This window comes from Misgurnus anguillicaudatus, chromosome 17 (genome assembly GCF_027580225.2).
Source record: "Misgurnus anguillicaudatus chromosome 17, ASM2758022v2, whole genome shotgun sequence".
Classification (NCBI taxonomy): Eukaryota; Metazoa; Chordata; class Actinopteri; order Cypriniformes; family Cobitidae; genus Misgurnus; species Misgurnus anguillicaudatus.
This window is the reverse complement of record NC_073353.2, coordinates 19,495,659-19,516,648: the sequence shown is the minus strand read 5'-3', so window position 1 is coordinate 19,516,648 and position 20,990 is coordinate 19,495,659. Positions and strand designations below refer to the sequence as shown.

At 37.5% G+C, this 20,990-nt stretch overlaps 1 protein-coding gene across 7 annotated transcripts in view; it reads right to left on the bottom strand.

Annotated features, from left to right (window-relative positions):
• The window catches only part of dgkg (diacylglycerol kinase, gamma), a 147,895-nt gene that overhangs the window by 15,789 nt on the left and 111,116 nt on the right, over nucleotides 1–20,990 (bottom strand). For all 7 annotated transcript variants that reach the window (XM_073855121.1, XM_073855122.1, XM_073855120.1 and 4 more), the window contains 2 exons: nucleotides 10,607–10,697; nucleotides 9,314–9,515 (listed from right to left, as the gene is read on the bottom strand). In XM_073855121.1, coding sequence (XP_073711222.1) covers nucleotides 9,314–9,515; nucleotides 10,607–10,697 — 293 coding nt within the window. The remainder of the gene's footprint in view (nucleotides 1–9,313; nucleotides 9,516–10,606; nucleotides 10,698–20,990) is intronic.

The following is a 20,990-nucleotide window of genomic DNA, read 5'->3' as shown; positions in this document are numbered from 1 at the left end:
TCCCAGTACCCTCTGTCCTGTGCCATCCCAATAGTGTCCCGGGCCAGATAAAGAGAAGGCAGATGGTCAGAGGGAGCTGAAGAGGTTGCAGGAGTCATGCTTGAGGTGCGGGGGAGGCCGTCCACATGGCACATGGGCAGAAAATGAGAATCTTCCCTGCCATGCGCTCACAGATTTGGGTTTTCAGAGCAGAATCACACTATCTGTCTGTGTTAGCACATCACATTGACTCTGATTAGCACTCAGAATAATGAGTACTCTAGGATGATGTGCACTTCTGTTGCATGCTTTATTCTAATGCACTCTTCTCCTGTAGCATACTTCAAACAAATGCTGTTCTATTAACAAGCACAAAAGACTCTCAGCCTTCTCTTATGAACTATAATCAGCATCATTTCTTAGAAAGCTCTGTTTGCTAATATAAGTCAAAGGTGAGTAAGCAAGGAAAAAAGTACATGGGATGTTTAGATTAGGAAAACTTGCACGGATCAAGACTCGATCCTAGACACGCTACACATAAAGAGCTCAGAAGCCACAAAACGCCACCTCTGTCAAAAAATAAGATAATATAATTGACCAAATGTGCCCGTATCATCAAATACGTTCGCTTCAAATCCACTTAATTCTGGCCTCAGTCCATTCCTTTGCTGGCAGAATCCGTTAAACGCCACAACAATTTTCAGCAAAGTCCTCTAAGTGCACAGAAAATAATTGAATGACGGTGCGCCTACAAACGGTTCCATTGCTTGCTTTACTCTTATATAATCTTCTCAAAAAAACACTTAATCCACAACTCATCTTCTCTTCTCCAGCATAATTTATTTCCTTGACTCTTGTCTCGTTCATTATCTAGATCCTGTCCTGCTTTAGTTATACAACATACACCTCCTGACACGCTTCATTCCCATGCTTTCCATTCATTATAGCTGCTCTCATTATATAAACTAAGTGACATGTCCTAAAAAAGTATCACATCTCCGCAAACGTCTCAGTGGCATTCAAATGAGTGATAGGTGTTCATTTTTACATTGTTTTTGATTTGATTTCATGACTTGTATATCAAGGTGGGTGTTGTTAAATGAGAGATGCTTTTACTCGTATTATCACACACACTATATTGGGAGACTCTATTCACTGGCTTTCTGCATGCAACAGAGCTCACCAGTCTCCCCAACCTCTGTTCCCATGCCATTCACAAACAAAGCTCCTCTTACAAAGCAGGCCAACAATCACAGCTCTCATGATGCAGATCATGGGAAAAGGCCACTCAGCCAGAAACATCCTCAATGTTTCTGAACTCCTGAGGGGTGAGAGGCACTCTTCAAATGTCCATCAATCCTGCTAAAGCGAGAGCGAAGCTGTCGATCGGCTTATTTGGCCAATGAGAGAGGACACTGAGGCACAGTGGAAAGTGTCGCTCTTGTGCACTGAATCATCATTTTCCCATAATGCCCTGGGGTGAATACTTTCACTGCCATTCCTGTCTTGTGCAATAGCAGTTGAGAAATATTACACAAATTATTCATTCTGTGTTTATTAGGTTTACAGTATGTGTGTGTGTTTTGATTGTGGGATCTAACAATGAATGGGCCCAGTGAAGGTTCGGCCTTGAAATAACCAACAGCGCGAGGCAGTGTGTGGCAAGATTGCTGTCAGAAGGGTAAAGTGACATCTGTACGAGCCATAAAGCGAAGTTAATTCGAGAGAGTTAAAGGCTGTGGGAAGCAGGTGAAAGGAAATGACTGTGTTTCTCTGTGACCCTGGCCTGAAATAAAGAAAAGGAACAGCTGATTTGAGATAAGAAATGTAAAGTTTGCTGCCGACACAAAAAATGTTTTATTATTTTCAACAATAATACAAAAACAAAGAACGGCACACTGCTGCTACTGCTCTCAATATTTATTCATTAAAAGACAACGTTTCGACCAAACAGGACTTCGTCAGGTCAGACAAAACATGATTTGTCTGACCTGACGAAGACCTGTTTGGTTGAAACTTTGACTTTTAACGGCAGTGTGCCATTCTTTGTTTTTGTATTACTTTATTTTTGTGAACGAGCACCTGCGTTTAAAAGTTTTTGGATGTGCACACATTGTACTTCTTATTTTATTATTTTCACCTGACATTATTTTCAGTTATATATTTATACAATGTTAATGGTCACTTGCTCATTCTTTATTAATATCTTTACACGTTAAGCTCATAAAAATCATTAATACAAATGTAACTATTAGATTGTGTTACAAAAAAATCGAACTATACCTATATTTAAGGATCTGATATTGGTATTTTATCAAACAGCTTCTTGGGATCTCACGAGGCATGAAGAAAGTCACATTTCAGTCATCTATATTAAGAGATTTTACATATTTTACATATAATTCTTTTTTAAATATATATTTGAGCTTTGTAATCAATTTTTTGGTTATTTTAAATAACCTTAAACATTTAAGCATACAGGTTCAAACTAAATAATGTTAAAAAAAATTCAGTCAAGTGATCCTAAACATTTGACCGTGGTGTATAAATTTTGAATTTTAATTTAAAATTATTATTTTTTTAACTAAATTATAAAGAGACTGTACAATTAAACCTTCTTAATCTTATTAATTTTTGAAAGTTTGGTACTTTATTGTGTATTTTGTTGTGCTTGCACAATGAGAGTAAAGTTCTTATAAGTTCTATGTGTAACTTTTTTGTTGAAATACTATTTTGAATTTGCAATTAATGTCAACTTTTTTTGACTAGTGAGGGGTTGCTATAAATTATAAAAACTAAGTTGAACAGCTTAAAGGTATTGCAGAGGATTTCCTTTTTCCGAGTGGATCATCAAGACTATTGGTCCTCCTAGTTGTCAATCAAGAGTGTTGCGCAATTGCATTTTTTTAAAAAGTGGAAAAGGCGGTTCTTTTCTAAAATTCGAGAAAATCCTCCGCTACACCTTTAAGTTATTTCAACTTTATTTTTATAATTTATAGTAACTCCTCGCTATAAGAAAGTTGAAATTAATTGTACATTCAAGTTGATTAAACTTAAAAATTTAAGTGCAACAAGGAACACATGTTTTACATTATAAAAAAATAAAAACAATAGGGAAACCACTTTAAGTGCTATCTAAAACCATAACCATCAGGTGCTATAGTCATGCTACCATACTATATTACGATTACGAGCTAGTGAACCACTTATGGCACTTTTCCATTGCATAGTACCCCACGGTTTGGTTTTGGTCAGCTCACCTCACTTTGGCTTGGTTAGCTTTTCCATCGAGTTTAGTAACACTTCAGCGTGGGAGGGATTATAGACGTGTGGTTATATTTGCGCTGCCTACTGCTGTGACATCCTACAAGTGTGAGCGTCGTTGTACATTCCCATACATTCATTTATTTCTCAGTCCACCACAAAATTAAAATGGGCCACCACAAATAGATGTTTGCACATTGCGTTTATCACTACCTCTGTCTCACATGACAGTTTCTGTACAAACACCGGTGGCATCAGTCAATTACATTTAAAGTGACACCATGTAATTTTTCAACCTTCATAATACATTTTCAAGACCCTTGTGATAGTACCTCGACTTTAAATAGGTTGAATGACATGTCTACCATAGCCTGACTGTGGGTCTGTATCACTTTTACTCGTATTTTAAAACTTAGGGTTTCTGGTAGTAACCAGAGCACAAAAAAAAACTACAAAATTCGACTGCTTTACGGCATACGTCACTTCCTCCACACAATTTGTTTTTAACGTGAATTTTGCTGGAGGCTACTTAAGGAGTGTAGAGAGCAGTTTCTATTATGCGACTCTGTGGCACAGTCTTTAGTGTCACGGACCTATGACACGGGCGACCCGGGTTCGATTCCCCTTTAAGGCAATTTTTTTATATAAACTCTTGATTCATACATAAATGCGATGTTCTTTATAAATTACGGCGATTATATTGCATATAGTTCCCTGTATTCAGATGCTGTGTTCACGTATTTACCTTTCTTTTACTGTGTCTATGATCTTTACATTACAATCCAGGATGCTATAGCACTCAAACTTGCTCACAGTGTAAAACCAAACCCTATTCATTCACCAATCAGATCCGAGCGTTTCTCTCTTCTCTCTTCCTCATTTGCTGCGTTCCGATGTCAGTCGCGTGACGTATTACAAAGCGGCAGACCTAAACGCATCGGTTTTGGAGCGATTTTCACACAAAAAAGAGGAATAACGAGCGCCATTGTGGAAAATCCTGGTGGCGAGGGAGAGAGTGAGGATGCAACAATATTTGTTTGGAAAAAGGCAAGGAAATACGTCTGGTCGTTTCTGAATTGGAAGGCTGCAGCCTCCGGAGGTCAAATATGCAGGCTGCACACGTCATCAAGCCTGGGTTGTTAAGGTAAACTGAGCATTACATTCGCAAGTCATAAGCATACTGCAACAATTTACGATTAACTAAGTATAATAGTCAACTTTGTAATTGTTAATATTGTGAAATAAGACAGTCTTGATGACGTATACAGCTTAGAAATACGACATCCGGAGGCTGCAACCTTCAGATTGAGAAATGGCTTCTGCCACGACGAGTTCCTCATCAGAAGGTTGTAACATGACTGCGTTTCTCCCTGTTGTCTCAAAATGTTGATCGTTTAGCATTTTAAATGTTTAGTTTTTAGTTTAGTTTTAAGGTTGGCCAGTTCCTTTCCTTTGCGACAGTGCTGCGGCGCTTGTGGGCTCTAGGGGCGCTAGAAGTGAAAAATACGTGTCTAGCACCCCCTAGTGGCCAAAAAGTTTCATGGTGTCCCTTTAAGCGTATATGCGGACGTGCGCGTCGTGAATGTGCCGCCACAAACTTTGGGAACTTATTGCAGAGCACAGATAACAACATGTTTGCTCGAGACAGCGCAAGCTAGCACTAAGGTAAAGCTAATCTATCTAATATAGCAATGACGCTGGTAGCGACGACTCCCTCAGACCCATCAGTGATCTACAGTGTTTTCGTGTCATGTTTTGGTATCAGCTCAAGTTGCTTGGAACCCCAACCGAGGTGGCACTAAAAAAAGTATCGGGTACTACGTACTCCACCCAGTGGAAAAGCCTAAAAAAGTAAGCTGATCCGACCCAAACCAAACTGTGAGGTACTATGCAATGGAAAAGCGGCATTAGGGCGCACTCACACTATCCAAATCATACCAAACCATGCCCCAGCACGACTGTCCCCCTTCCCTACTTCCCCAGAAGCACGCAATGACACTGTACTTTCATTGATCTGAGCCCGGGTGCTCGTTCTTTATTAGGATGCGATTGTTTTGAACAAAGCAGAAAGTAAAGCGCTCTCTTAACACTGTGTTTTTATTCAGAGTCGTTTGGTGCACGATGACACACACCCCTCTCACATGCCTATCATATTGCTTAGTTGGTCTGTCGCGTGTGCAGCTCAGACACTCACGTAACCCTGCTGCATGCATCAGAAGGTTTTTACAAAAACAGATGAAGGTGAGTGAATTGACATCTCTCCTTTTGAATCTACAATTTGCAATCACATTGCACGTTCCACGCATGAGCCCAAGTGAACCACGCTCAAGCCCACCTCTGCAAGCCGGCCAGGGTGTGATTAACCAAACCATGCCCGGGCACAATACAGAGCAATCACACTAGTCAAACGAACCAGGTTTTGGGGGTCAACTGCACCCGGTCGCGGTTTGGTTTGGATGGTGTGAGTGCGCCCTTATAGTGATTTTCTCTGACAGGGTTTATCCTAGTCCAAGACTTAAATGCATGTTTAAGCGTCCTTAATTTTAAAACACCTTGTGCTGATATATCGTAACATATATCAGTGCCTTTGTTTTGTCTCAATATGCACACCAGTAAATGTTTTTTGTAAGGTATGTTTATAAACAATACTTAAATGTTCTTTATAACTGAGACCTAGTCCTGGATTAATCTAAACCCTGTCCCGGAAACCGTCCCCCTCTTTTAGAGTGTACTATTTTCACACTCCATTTAAAGTACAGTAAACTAAACTGTCCTCCTTCATTCTAGGGCTGGGCGGTATATCGGATTTAGGGGATATATCGATATGGGTTCCCGACGCGATGCGGAATTAGCCCATACCGTTCATATCGATATGGTTTAATACAACTCAAGCGCGCATACACGCGCTCTGCGCGAGCCCGCTCGTCACAGCAAATACGCAACATGGAGAAGCACGCAGAAACTCTGTGACGCTTGGATGCGCCTCATGAATGTGGACATTCAAAAACTGCGGCTGCATGCACTCGGAGGATTGTAATGACTGAGTTCAAGACTAAAATAAAATGTCTCCTCAACCTGCTTTTACAGAGAGATCATTGGAATAAAGTTACCGCTGCATATGTGTGCTTTCATTCCAACAACGTGTCTGACGCTCCATCACAACACCTATTTATCTAAGACGCTATTGCAGTTATTTCTCATCATCACTATTATAGCAATATCAGGTGAGTGATACTGCGTTTATACTTTAGTTCGACGGGACAAATACGTAGAAAAAACAGAAACTCCGAAGGAGTTTTATTTTGCTGTGAACTTTTTCCTCAGATTCAAAGCCCAGTATAACAGCCACAAACAAGTCTCCGTTATTTAATTTTAAAACGGCACTTTAGAATTAGTAACGAATGATTGTGCTGCTTCAGTGAAGCTATTAGTGTGAATTAATGAGATTATTATTAAAAAATAGTAAGGGAGGATGTGTGTGAATGAAACAAAGACACTTTAAATGTGCTGAATGTGTGCGCATTATATTTTCAGTTTGCACGTATAGTCAATCAGATTCCAGAACCACATCTGTTCTATAAACTTAAATATTTTGGATCATATGTTTTTAAGTTTTGTCCATTTTTGTGACTGGAATACACTGTAAGGACAAAAGGACTGTGACCCCCTTCTAATGAAGAGGACTGACAACTTTAGTAAATTCTGTGAACACAAATCTTAATGCTACAGACAGTTCAGTATATTAATGAGAATTGTGTGTTTCTAATGTTATTGATAATAATTTCAATAGTATGGGCAGGACACTTTTCTATAATTATAATTATATTATAGATTAAAGATCATATTACATGATAATGCCCATGTGCACAAAACAAAGTAAAAAAAAGAAATGATTAAGAACTTCACTGGTTTGTATATAAAGTTAACTAAACCCAGCTAAACAACTTTGGTATGACAAACATTTACCACCCATCAAGGACATGAGCATACAGTCATTTCAGGTAAAATAAAGGCTTTAACAAAGATAATTTTTTATATGGTACTGCATGGTATATAATTTTAGTTTTGATTTGAAGTGGAATAGATAGTTTATTAGGGAGTGTTTACAACTTTATGGTACAACAACTTCAGCCACAAAGATTATAAAGGCTTTGACTTTCAAGTAACATTTTTATCCTTTTGGTAAAAAATACCGGATATATATCGGATACCGGGATTCCTAAAAAAAATACTGGGATATGAATTTTTGCTCATACCGCCCAGCCCTACTTCATTCCTTAACTAACTGAACTATGCTTCCCAACGAAAGCAAACAACAAAACAACAACAACACTGATAAAAATAACAGTGTAACAGTTCCATGCAACATCCATTAGAACCTGCGTCAGATGGAAATGATTGTGCAGTATGAGCTCATCATCATCATCATCTACAAGTTTTTCCACAAAGTTCAACCTGGCCTATCAAAACATGTGAGGTAAGTTGGCACAGTCTCATTAAACCTATTAAAAGTGTTAACTAAACCAGAGAGAATACAGCAGGACATTAAATGTAGGGTTGGGACTATAGACCTCTTGTTTTCCTACTGTATGTGTTTGGTTGAGTATTTCTGCCTGAAGGCCAGTTAAAGATTACTGATATGAGTCACACTGCTAGCAGCAGCCCACTCCCTCCTTCCCTCCCTCCCTCCATCTCTTTCCATCCCTGTTTCTCAGTTCAGAAGGGCCTGGGGTCTCCATGGTAACAGGATTCATGTGAGTTCAGTCAGTGAAGTAAAGAGCAGAGAGTAAAGAAGAAGGAGTGAACAGAGAGTTGTAAAATGTAGAGGAATGGATTTAAACAGGTGATAAAGATGGGAAGAATTCACTAATTCACAAACTTTACATTTATCCATAAAAGGTGACTTTTAGTATCACATGTGTTCTCTGGGAATCGAACCCACAACCGTTGTGCTGCTAACACAATGCTCTGACAACTTAACTACAGGAACACTAATGTGAAAACCTTATCCAAAAACAACCTGCAATCCATCATCTGTTAAATGCGCTGCAACAGCATGCTGCCCTGAGTATTTACATTTAATGCATCTGGCTGATGCTTTTATTCAAAGCAACTTATAGTGCACATACATTTTATTAGTATGTGTGTGTAACCTCTGGGATCAAACCCATGATGTTTCAAATGACAGGATGGAGTAGAGTTTAAACAGACTCAAATTTAAAAACAGGCCTCATTTCTACGTCAAGTAAATTCATGAATTCATGTTCAGAAAAGAAAACCTACACTCATTAAGCAAATTCACTGCATATGATTTTATAGGGGTGGATCTACTCTTCCACAAATTAGCAAAAAGAGAAACAAACCTGTCATAACACTGTTTAAAACTAAGCAGACGGGAAAAACATACAGCTGGCATCCTCACAGCTGAATGAAACACAGGCCTGATGCTGATTCACTGCTACCTGAAACAGCTGCTGCCACTTTAACCTTGGGCGGCATGGGCATAGCCGACTTCCCCAGCTGCACATGACGCAAGGACCTGGAGATTGATGTCACGAAGGGCGTTTTTGGTGACTTACCCCCTATTGGAGGACGTTTAGCAGGATGGTGACACCGGCAGGTAGCATGCGATCTAGATATGCCTATATACTCGATTTTCCTAAATGGCGATTAGCATGGGTAATAAGCTTCACACTATGGGCAACTAATGCAGGAAGTCCCAAAAGTGAGAGCGAACATCAGCGTAACAAGCAGCCAGAGATAATCTCGCTTATTAGAGATGGTTAACGGCTTTCTGCTCCTCCACAGCGGCTGTGAGTCAGAGCTGCATATGAAACGGCTCCACGTGGTGTGCGGATCGTCTAAAGATGGCTTGTCATTTTAAATTTATTAGAAGTGATGGGAAATTAGTGGTTTCAGTCTATTTCATCATCTGCACTTAAACAAACTACACTAAAAAGCCAGAGGCAACAACCTTAATGGAGAGATTGAGGGATGCTGAAATGCTCCCTAACAATAAATATAAACTTGGAAGGTTTGAAAGAAATTTCAGGAGTAATCCAGATCTCACCTTGCACGCAAAACTTGAGCTCCTTCGCATCCGTCACTGTGCTGCCAGTCATTCTTTCAGGTACTTTTTTACTCATTCGATTGTAATTCCGTCTTTTCTTGGTTTCGCCCCACAGGTTGGAGCCCCCGTGCATGCTGGGAATGTTAAGCACGGCAATGCCCTCCAGGGACGTGCTGCTGAGGTCCAAAATGATGCCATCACACTGCGACAGAAACAGAGAAACGTGCATATTGACAGGTAAATATATGAATTCATTATCGGTCTCTGAGAAATGTTTCGGGCATAATAAACTGATATATGTACATGTGTTCACAACAATCACATTACGGACAAAAAGAATGTGAAACTGTTCTAAAATATCAGCCAAAAATAAATGCTGTACAGTATTGCACAATATCAAAGACCACCCTGAATCAAACTGAGGGCGTCAGTACAGTGGAAAAGTACACAGATTTTAAAAAGCCAAACAATGAGGCATTTATGACATAATGAACTGCACATTAAATCCCACACAAGAGAGAAGCACATGATCTGTCTTAAAACTATACTTTACTTAATGTTGATTTCGTTTTGTTTGGTTTGCTGGTGGAAAAACTTAATTTGGCCATCATGTTTGGTCACATCTGATTTGAAATGAGCTTAAAGGGATAGTTCACCCAAAAAATGAAAATCCTGTCATAATTTTCACATCTTTATGTTGTTCTAAACCTGTATGAATTTCTTTTTTCTGATGAACACAAAAGAAGATATTTTGAGAAATGATGGTAAATACACAGCAGATAGTGACCATTGACTTCTATAGTAGGAATAAAAAAATAATGCAATTTAATGAGTACCGTCAACTGTGTGCTTACGATCATTTATCAAAATATTTTCTTCATTATTTATCACAATACTTCCAATATATATATATATATATTTTTTCCTACTATGGAATTCAATGAACACTTTATGCTGTGTGTTTACCATCATTTCTCAAAATATCTTCTTTTGTGTTCATCAGAAAAAAGAAATTCATACAGGATGAGAAAAGGACAGAATTTGATTTTAAGGTGAACTATCTCTTTAAAAACACAAAGATAAGAAGATAAAAACAGATGGTGGTATGATATACAAACATTAAATGGTCATGTGATGGTTTAAGAACAATCTGAGGTTAAGTAAGTTCAGAATAGTGTTTAGTGGACACATTGATCCTGATACACAGTTAAAAGACTTTGAATCTCATGTTGTATATAATAACAACCTTTGCTGTCTGTTAGAGCTGGGCAGTATTGATGGGGTTGAACTTACCTCCACTTCAATGCCTTCGTTTAGCTTTTTACAAGTGGCCGAGATAGTCTCTGTAGTCCCAAATTCGAAGTACCACAACTTGTTTTTCATCCTAAGAAGAGAGAGAGAAGAGTTATAAGATAAAAGAGAACTGTTTAAAGGGGCCATGTCACAAGACTTCTTTAAGATGTCAAATAAATCTTTGGTGTCCCCAGAGCACATATGTGAAGTTTTAGTTCAAAATACCATATAAATAATTTATTATAGCATGTAAAAGCAACACTAAAGAGTTTTTGCTCTTTGCTCCCCCTACAGGTTAGAAGCGTAATTGTCCATTACCACTGTCGTAAATACTGCAGCATAGCTGGCTCTGATTGGATTGTAGGTCTGCCGTAAAGCAAGTTTTTGTAGTTGGAAACTTCTTTAGTGCGGTTTTGGCCGATAGAGGGCGGCAAAGCGAATGTAAAAGTGAACGACTGAAACTTTTTTGGAAACGTTATATTAAGGTAAAAAAAACTTTTTGGTGTTGTTTGTTGCCACTTTGTAGGTATGTGCAAAAATGTGTCGTTTTGGGTGTGTCCTTTAAAATGCAAATGAGCGGATGAAGTGCAAACACTGATCACAATGATGGTGGTTTGTTGAAATTAAAACTTAGTTGTGCTGTGAATTATTTTCTTTGTCTTTCCCTCTCTGCACATAAATGGCACTGGTGTGGTTGGATAGTGCAGATTAAGGGGCGGTATTATTATAATAAGAGCTCCTTATGACATCATAAGGAGAGCCAAATTTCAATGACACGTTTTCACATGCTTGCAGAGAATGGTTTACCAAAACTAAGTTACTGGGTTGATCTTTTTCAAATTTTCTAGGATGATAGAAGCACTGGGGACCCAATCATAGCACTTAAACATGGAAAAAGTCAGATTTTCATGCCATGGCCCCTTTAACCAAAATCATTTCAACCCAGTCACTGAAATGTGATGGAACGGGTAAGTCTGAATACTTCTTGAGGATTACATGAACATGTTTTTCTAAAATGAAGACAGGAAAAAATGATGAGTCAATATGCAGCTGCTCTGTGTTTGGAACAACAAACAAGTTTGCGTTTACACTCCCCTATGCTAATGCTGGTGTGACAACAAATATTACAGGATGAACTGAACCTTGGGCTGTCAACAGATTAAACGGGCAACAGCTCTTTGATCTATTCTAACTGTACACAGATGTACCTTAACATTCAACAACCCATAACATGGATTATACAAATGATGCTCTAGTTTAACAGATTCCCGAACCTGACCAAGTGTGTCTCAGGTAACGTTCTGCACAAAGTCTCAAAGTTCATTTCATCACCTCTGTCCTACCACACTCTGGTCAGCTGATTTTCAAAAGTTGATATGCTGCAAAGTCAAGGCAAACAGGTGTGAAAGAACATAAGTGATTTGGCTTCAACTTTTATGGAGAAACCAAAGCCACCATCAGGAACCTGAGTGCAGTCTGACATCGAGAGGAGGTAGCTGAGGAGATTAGAAGGTGGCAATGAATCACAGCAGGATGAGTTGAATGTACAATCTTCTTGTTGAGTTAAGTGCATATGTAATTTTGAGAAGGAAAAAAATCAACACAGGGACTCAATTCTGTCTCTGTACTGTAAACGTGTTACATTTTCACTTTGGTTATGAAACGGGGCAATTTGCACTCATCATATGGTGACAACCTGTGAAAGGACCTTACAAAGAGGTGTATTGCTGATAATGACAACGCAATTGTTTACATAACAGGCGATTCTCCAGGTCCATGAGAAATAGATATAAAGCAGCTATATGAAGCATTAAATCTTATAAGAATAAAGCCATAAAAGTATAACAGAATCAATGAAGCATGGGTTATGACTGACTTGAGGTAATGATGGCAAAATGCGAGGTTAGAAACCGCATTTTACAAGGATATGAGTATCTAAATTGAAAAATTGCAAGACAGTTATGTCAAATTAAGTCTATGGCACATTTTAATAAATGTTGCACATGTATTATGAAATAACACAATGTTCTTCTGACAATGTAAATCAAAACTTTTGTACTATTACATCACAGAGTTAATGTTACATTGTTATTTTATTATTTTTGAAAAATATAAAAAATTTTAAATTTGCAAATATGGTTATGGCTACACTAAAGGAGGTCATTCTTTTTTAATAACAATTTGTTATTTCTGGCATCATTATAGTAACTTGGTCAAAATGAAACTTTGTAAATGAACAGCAATATACAGAGAATGGTCTTCCCCCTTGACACAGTTTAATACAACAGCACAAAAACAACAAAACAGCACAAAGACATTGTGACCTCCGGTGATTTAATCGTTTTCAGTGTGAACTTGGCCTAATGAAATCAAACATATTATGGGCGGTTTCCTGGACAGGGTTTAGATCAATCCAGGAATAGGCCTTAGTTGTATAAGTAGTTTTTACAAACATGCCTTACAAAAAACATTACTGATGTGCATATTGAGACAAAACTGTGGGACTGATATATTTTAAGACATGTCAGTGCAAGCTGTTTTCAGTTAAGGCTGCTCAAACATGCATTTTAGTCAGGGACTAGACTTGAGCCCGGTCCAGGACAGCCCCATAGATCCCTAACTTCTAATGGTACACTGTTCCTTTAAAGGGAAGGGATACTCCACTTTTTCGCAATGATATTACGCAGCGCCTGAAAATAGCAGCATGTTACGTTAGCAAAGTACTTGATTATTACGCCAGAATGAGAGTATAGTTCCTAGCTTTATCTGCCCAGAAAATCGCAACTTTTAATATTCTGTCGGTCTTAGTTTACAATGTAACTACAGAAGAGTCAAGTTTTAAATAGGAAAAATACCGAAACTCCCTGGTCACTTTCTAGTGCGATGCCAATGGTCTAATCAGATTCAATGGATTGTGCTAAGATATGCTACAAGTGGTACCGCCAGACCCAGAGATCAGCTGAATGGATTCCAAAACAGTAAAAATCAAATGTTTAACTTTAGGGGAGCTGAAAATAAGCATATTTTCAAAAAAAGTGGATTGTCCCTTCAAGACCTCTTTCCATCATCCCATTCCTCAGTTTTTGCTTCAGCAACTTCGTTTTGTCAAATTAAGGGATTGCGAGCTGATTTAACATCACAATTAGACATGCAGTGCATTCTCAACAGGGTCAAGCTGTCTAACCTCATTAGCTAAACCTCATTTGAACATTCTGAAGGAAACTATTAGGCCCACTTTGCTCTTTTTCCACAGCTTTTGGTATCATCTGAGCTTTGCAATAACCTTAAGGAAGCTGTAAGAAACAAACGGCTTCCTGGTATGAGTTTGTGTTTTTAAGGGCTGTCTGGGTTGCCTGCCAAAAATGAACATTTCAACATGTGTGAACGACCACCTGTGTGATAGTTCAGAGACAACCACCAGAGACAGTGTGATGGACAGTACGAGCGATATGATATAAAGACTTTATTGAAATGTATTACTGAATTATAATCTTGACAAACAAACTCTAAAAATGGTGGGTTGTTTCAACCAGTGATTAGGTAAAATTTAAATTTGATTAATTAAAACCTTGAATTATTCATATTACACCCAACTATGGGTTAAAACATTGGTTAATTTAAAGGAAAACAGCACAGTTTTTCAATATTTTACTATGTTCTTACCTTAAATTAGACAAATTAATACATACCCATCTTTTATCAATGCATGCACTTAATCTTCGTAGAGCGCGTCGTGACTGTGTTAGCATTTAGCCTAGCCCCATTCATTCCTTAGGATCCAAACAGGGATGAATTTAGAAGCCACCAAATACTTCCATGATTTCCCTATTTAAAGACTGTTACATGAGTAGTTACACGAGTAAGTATGGCACAAAATAAAACGTGGCGATTTTTTAAGCGGATAAAAAATGAGAACTTCATTGTATGGCAGAAGAGCACTCAGTCTGCAGCACCAAGGTTGAAGTGCTGCAAACTAAGTGCTCTTTCACCATACAATATAGTTCTCATTATTTTATCTGTGTAACTAGTCTTTAACACTCTTTAAATAGGGAAAACATGGAAGTGCTGGTGGTTACTAAATTTATCCCTGTTGAGGTAAAAACAAAGTAAAATATTGAAAAACGTAGGTGTTTTCCTTTAAACCCAACTTTTTTACCCAAACACATGATGAAAAAAACTGCATTTTTTTTCGAGTGCAGTTCTGTGGTTTTGCTTTCTTCATTCAGGAAAAGTGAGGCTGTACTTGCCTACATTTCAAACATCTACCCTATTGTCTTGCCGATATTTCATCTGACCTGACTTGACTTTCCTTCAAGGTACTTTGCTAACACATCAAAGTAAAGAATTAAATTTTTTTACTTTAAATCAGTAAAGAACAGTCACTAAGCCAGTCCGTAAATAAAAAGAAGGTGTGACTGAACATCTTGTGGTTGAATGCACTGATGAATTGTAAAAGTCAAGACATGGGTGGAGTTCAGCACATAAGGGTGCAGATCTTAAGGGTCAGCGAACCCTTGCGTTCATTCCTCAAACACAAACACACACTCTCATACACCCCTGCTGGTCATCAGGCCATGATAACCATCTCCCATAATCCCTTCAGAGACTGATGACTTTTTGACCCGTGAGATCTGTGCCCTTGTATCACTGTCTCAATCAGTCACAACGTAACTCTGTCCTTATCCTACTGATCGCAACTCTGATACAGCCTTCGATTGACAGCTAAAATAAGAGTGATTTTAAGGACGGGGTGCTGTGGGGGTTACAGATAAGATGTGATGAACCTCTTGTGAAGGGAACATGAGAAGAAAGACTGCAGTGGGAATATCCACACTGTAAAGCCTGAGGATCAGATGGATCGATGAGACTGAACAAAACACAGAGCTTAACACACACTTTTGTGTCTTACATTCCTTATGTCAGTTTTTATGGCATCTGTGTATTAAAGATTTTGACATTTGAAACATTATAAAATATGTTAGAAATATATGATTTCAATTATTTCAATAATCATAGAATAATGATTTAAATTGGGTTAATATTGATGCTTAAACTATTTGACAGTAGTTTAAGAAAAAATTACATAATTCAATAAAGTCAAAAAAGTTATTCTTACGCTGCAAAAAAAAAATGATTTTCAAGAAAACAAATCTTAGTATTTTTGTCTATTTTTCAGTAAAATATCTAAAAATTCTTAAATTATGATGCTTTTTCTTGATGAGCAAAACACCCCAAGAAAATACGTCTAAACAAAAAATATAAATTTTAAGTGATTTTGTGCATAAAAATCTTGAACAATTTTTTAAATTCAAGAAAAATTTGCTTACCCCAGATTGCTGATTTTTTTTGCTTGTTTTATGCACAAAATCACTTAAATTGGATATTTTTGGTCTAAAAACTAGACTTATTTTATTGGGTCGTTTTGCTCATCAAGAAAAAGCATCTTAATTTAAGAATTTTTAGATATTTTTACCGAAAACAAGACAAAAATACTGTAGATACAGACTGCAAAATCACTTTCTTACTTAGTGTTTTTGTATTGTTTTCAGTAAAAATACCTTAAAAAATCTTAAATTAAGATGTATTTTCTTGATACGCAAAATGACCTAGGAAAATAAGTCTAGTTTTAGACAAAACATATAAAATGTAACCAAATTAGTGCTTAAAACTAGCAAAAAAATCTGCCAATGGAATAAGAAAAAAATTATTCAATTAAGTGTTTATGCAAAAAAGTAAACTTATTTTAAGAAAATCTTATTCATTGGCAGATTTGTTTGCTAGTTTTAAGCACTAATTTACTTAAAGTTTATATTTCTGTCTAAAAACTAGACTTATTTTCCTAGGTCATTTTGCTCATCAAGAAAACAAAATAATCTTAAATTTAAGAATTTTTTTAGATATTTTTACTGAAAACAAGAAAAAAATTCTAAGTAAGAAAGTCATTTTTTGCAGTGCATATTTTTTAAAATATTTCAGAGGTAAATAATTTAAGGTGAATTATTTTAATGAATAGTGGTTGTAATAAGCAAATGCATATGGCAGTTACTGAGTTATTAAAATGCAGATCTTTATTTTCTGCCATCGATCAACAGCATGTAACTCAGCACGTAAGAGGACAACAAGCAAGTCTGTGAAAACACTGCTCAATGTCACCACACTGTGTGACCTTTACTTTATCAGGTAGATAAAAATAAAAACTTTCTTTTCAGAAATACCATTACATAATCTGTCAATGTCAACATCTCTAATGCATTTAATGCCAGTGGTATATTGCGAGACATCAATTCTGCACTGTTTGATACAGTAGACAGACATAAATAAAATCTTTATTGCCTAAATAAAAGCCAAGCCTCCAATGAACATCCTCTAGTAAAATGATTTGATCAAGGTAATAAATATTATGAGATTAAACTGTACTCCTACACCTCCTCTGATCACGTGTCCGTCAGAGGAAAAGGCCAAATATGGTCACGACCCAACCCTCCGTCTGTCTCCTCACCATGTGAGCGTGTGTTTCATAACCCGTAAGAAGTTGTCTGCGTTATGTCCATGTGAATAAGGATGTTTGTGTACGTTTGCTGGCTTACTCATTGTGTATTTTAGCACGAGGACCGTATGCGTGCGTAGGTGTGCGTGTGTGCAGATCCCTCCGTGTGCACATATGTGTGTGTTGCCGGGTCTCAGCAGAAACCCAGCGTGTCTGTGTTCTGGAACCTGTTGTTCCCTGCTGTTTCATGCTAGTGCTGGGGAGGGATAAATATACGCTTCCCCTTCTCAATATCTCTGGCTGTTGCCAATAGAGCAGCCCAACAGAACGAACTCATACCCCTATGCTGCTTACCACACACGCTGTGGAGCAGGTCAGACTTCAAGTCAGGAACACAAGCTATCCCAGAGCCGCTTACAATATGTTCCAGACATACATTCTCCTGAATGAATAAGGAATCATACAATACAAATTTTACAAAACAATAAATATGAGACATCAGGAAAAATGAGCAAATAATTTTGCTCATAACTCATACAATTTTTTTTGTCTTGATTGAATAAAAATAAAAACCTTCTGCAACCTCAGTGGCAAAATTGTGTAGGACAATGCAAGTTTACAATAATGTACTTGTTAAAGGAAACATATCATAGAAATCTGACTTTTCCATGTTTAAGTGCTATAATTGGGTCCCCAGTGCTTCTTTTAACCTAGACAATGTGAAAAAGATCAACCTAGTAACTTAGTTTTGGCAAACCATTGGTTGCAAGCATGTGAAAAAATAGGTCACTGAAATTTAGCTCCCCTTGTGATGTCAGAAGGGGATAATACCGCCCCTAAATCTGTACTATCCAACCACGGCACTGCCATTTAGTGCAGAGATCAGCTCATTTGCATGTTAAAGGACACACCCAAAACGGCACATTTTTGCTCACACATACAAAGTGGCAAATTTAACATGTTATAACAAATTATATACATGGCACCTTAATCCACAACTTCACATACGTACTCTAGAGGCATCAATTTATTTGACATCTTAAAAAAGTCTTCTGAAATGTCCTCTTTAACATTAGTAAATGCAATAGTTAGCTAACGAATGGTAAAACAGTTTTCAGCATTTTTTATCTTTGTTCATGTTAGTTGATGCTCTTGTTGTTCATTTTAGTTCATTATGCATTAACTAATGTTATTAGTTATAACTTTTGATTTACTGTATTGTTAAATGCTGTAATTAACATAAACTAAGATTAATAAATGCTTTAGCAGTATTGTTGACTATTATTGAATGATGCATTAACTAATGGTAAAAAACTACAACGTTACTGTAACCAAAACATTTTTGGAACATTTGTCTTGAATTGTCTTTTTTGTTACTTCGGTAACACTTTACAATAAGGTTGATTAGTTAACATTAGTTTTTGTCTAACATGAACAAACCATGAGCAATACATTTGTTACAGTATTTATTAATCTTTGTTAATGTTAGTTAATAAAAATAAAGCTTTTTATTGTTTGTTCATGTTAGTTCACAGTGTATTAACTAACGTTAACAAGATTTTAATAAAGTATTAGTAATTGTTGAAACTAATTAATGCTGTATAAGTGCGGTTCATTATTAGTTCATGTTAAAGGACAAGTTCGGTATTTTACACTTAAAGCCCTGTTTTCAGATTGTTTATGATGAAATAGAACGGTTTTGACTGAAATTTCGCCATTTGCGGCTGCCCCGAGAATTTTTGGGTGTTTGTGTTTCAGCTCCTACCTTTACAATGGCTGCATAGGTGCACTGGAACGATCCTTTCTAAAATGCATTAAACTTTCTTTTACAAAGACGTGAAACTTATCGAGTGGTCAGGGGTGTTAAAAGATGCTTTCCAACAGCTGTTTTAGCATTCGTTGTTAACTTGTGGACCTATTTTTCCAAACGCCCCACACCCGTACATTCTTCTGCTGAGAGCTTGAATAATAGACACTCCAGCCCAGCTGGTGGCGCTAATCCGCCTTTGCCAATTGCAAGAATAGAAACAAAGTTTCCGCCGCGGAGTAATACCGTACCTCACAGCACATCTAATACAAGTCAATGGAGTTGGCAAAAACTACGATAAAACCTGTTGGAATGCGTATTTGGCAGCGATATTTGTGTGAGCATACCAGTTAACACCCCTGACCACTCGGTGAGTTTCACGTCTTTGTAAACGAAAGTTTAATGCATTTTAGAAAGGATTGTTCCAGTGCACCATTAAACCCATTGTAAAGGTAGGAGCTGAAACACAAACACCCAAAAATTCTCGGGGCAGCCGCAAATGGCGAAATTTCAGTCAAAACCGTTCTATTTCATCATAAACAATCTGAAAACAGGGCTTTAAGTGTAAAATACCGAACTTGTCCTTTAACTAATTTAGAACCTTATTGTAAAGTGTTAACGTTACTTCACTGCCAAGCATTAAAGAAAAATGAGTCAAGTTCAGGATTTAAAAACAAAGAAAAAATCTATTAAGACTATCTATTAAGAAAAATGGCAAAAATTAGAATGGTTAAGTATTTTTACAGGAAAAAAAGATTTTGATGCTTTACCAATGTTGTTTGCAAAATAATCATGCCAAAGTACTTTGCAATTGGACATAAAAAATATTTGACAGTTCTGCACTTAAAACTAGAAAGCTGTAACCTACTGTAAAAGCATTAGGATAAAAAGTGTGGGAATGTAAAAAAAAACCCTCTATGCGCCCACCCCCCTCTATGTCCCATGACTGCCTCTCATCTTCATACCATTGTTTGTCTGAGAACCTGATTGTCCACAGAGCTGTCATTGTTATTTTAATCAAAAAGACAAAGACATCTTGAAGGTTTTGCTTTTCTAAAGGGCAATTTGACACCTCTTAATCCAAAACTTCCTCTGGCTGCCCCTCCGGGGGGGAGCGAATGCAGAGACTCGGCTCCATTGTGTGTTGGCGGTCATTAGCACCTGGGCTGCGGATTCCCGGCAGACAGACTCCTGATGCCCTGCCATGCAGATCATAAGCAACCACTGATGTATCACACACACACACACTCATGTATGCCAACACATTCACACATATAGTAAACTCCTTCACGATAGCCTGCTATAAAATTGCATCATTAGCTTGCTTAAACAAACGATTATAGTATTTATGTCTAATCTATAGAATGCCGGTTAAGGGAAAATCCAGGGAAGCAAAATCTAACAGATGGATGGATGTCACATGAACACTAGCTTTATTCAAACACACACAGACACACACATGGAGGATAAATCGCACAACTCCATAGCAACCATTTTTACGCAGCATTTGGCAGCATACTGCAACACAAAATGCTTCCTCAAATCCTAAAATACTGAGCATGGCCCTCATTAAAACCCAACAGACTGACAGATGCACTGTCTACAGTAGGTATCCTAAATCAGGTGAACAAGGCAAAGCAGATGAAACATTTGCTTTGGCAGTGTTTATGTTGTGTTATTGAATGACTCTGGGATTAAACATTGAACGGGATGAGAACACAATCCCATTATTCTTTTTTTTTGGCTCTCTGTCCAGCAATTATTTAAAAACAAACAAGTCACAGTGGACTGTACATTTACTGTAAGACTAGAAACACAGCACTCAGGGAAAACCACAGACGAGGCTGTTTGCAGAATATGGCATCATATTGCACAGTTGCAACAGCGTGGTGTGGAAATCGAGGTGCATGAGTAATGAACAACTGAAACATTAACTAGTTATTTCAGCCAGGCAGGTTCCATAATTCAGAATGTGTATGAGTCATTAATGGCTTTTTTTTATAAGTCATTAAAAAGCAGTGCTGCCGTGACAGTTTCTCTCTAGCATGGTAAACAATGCGAGGGTGGGTGTCATCCATTTTATGTAACCC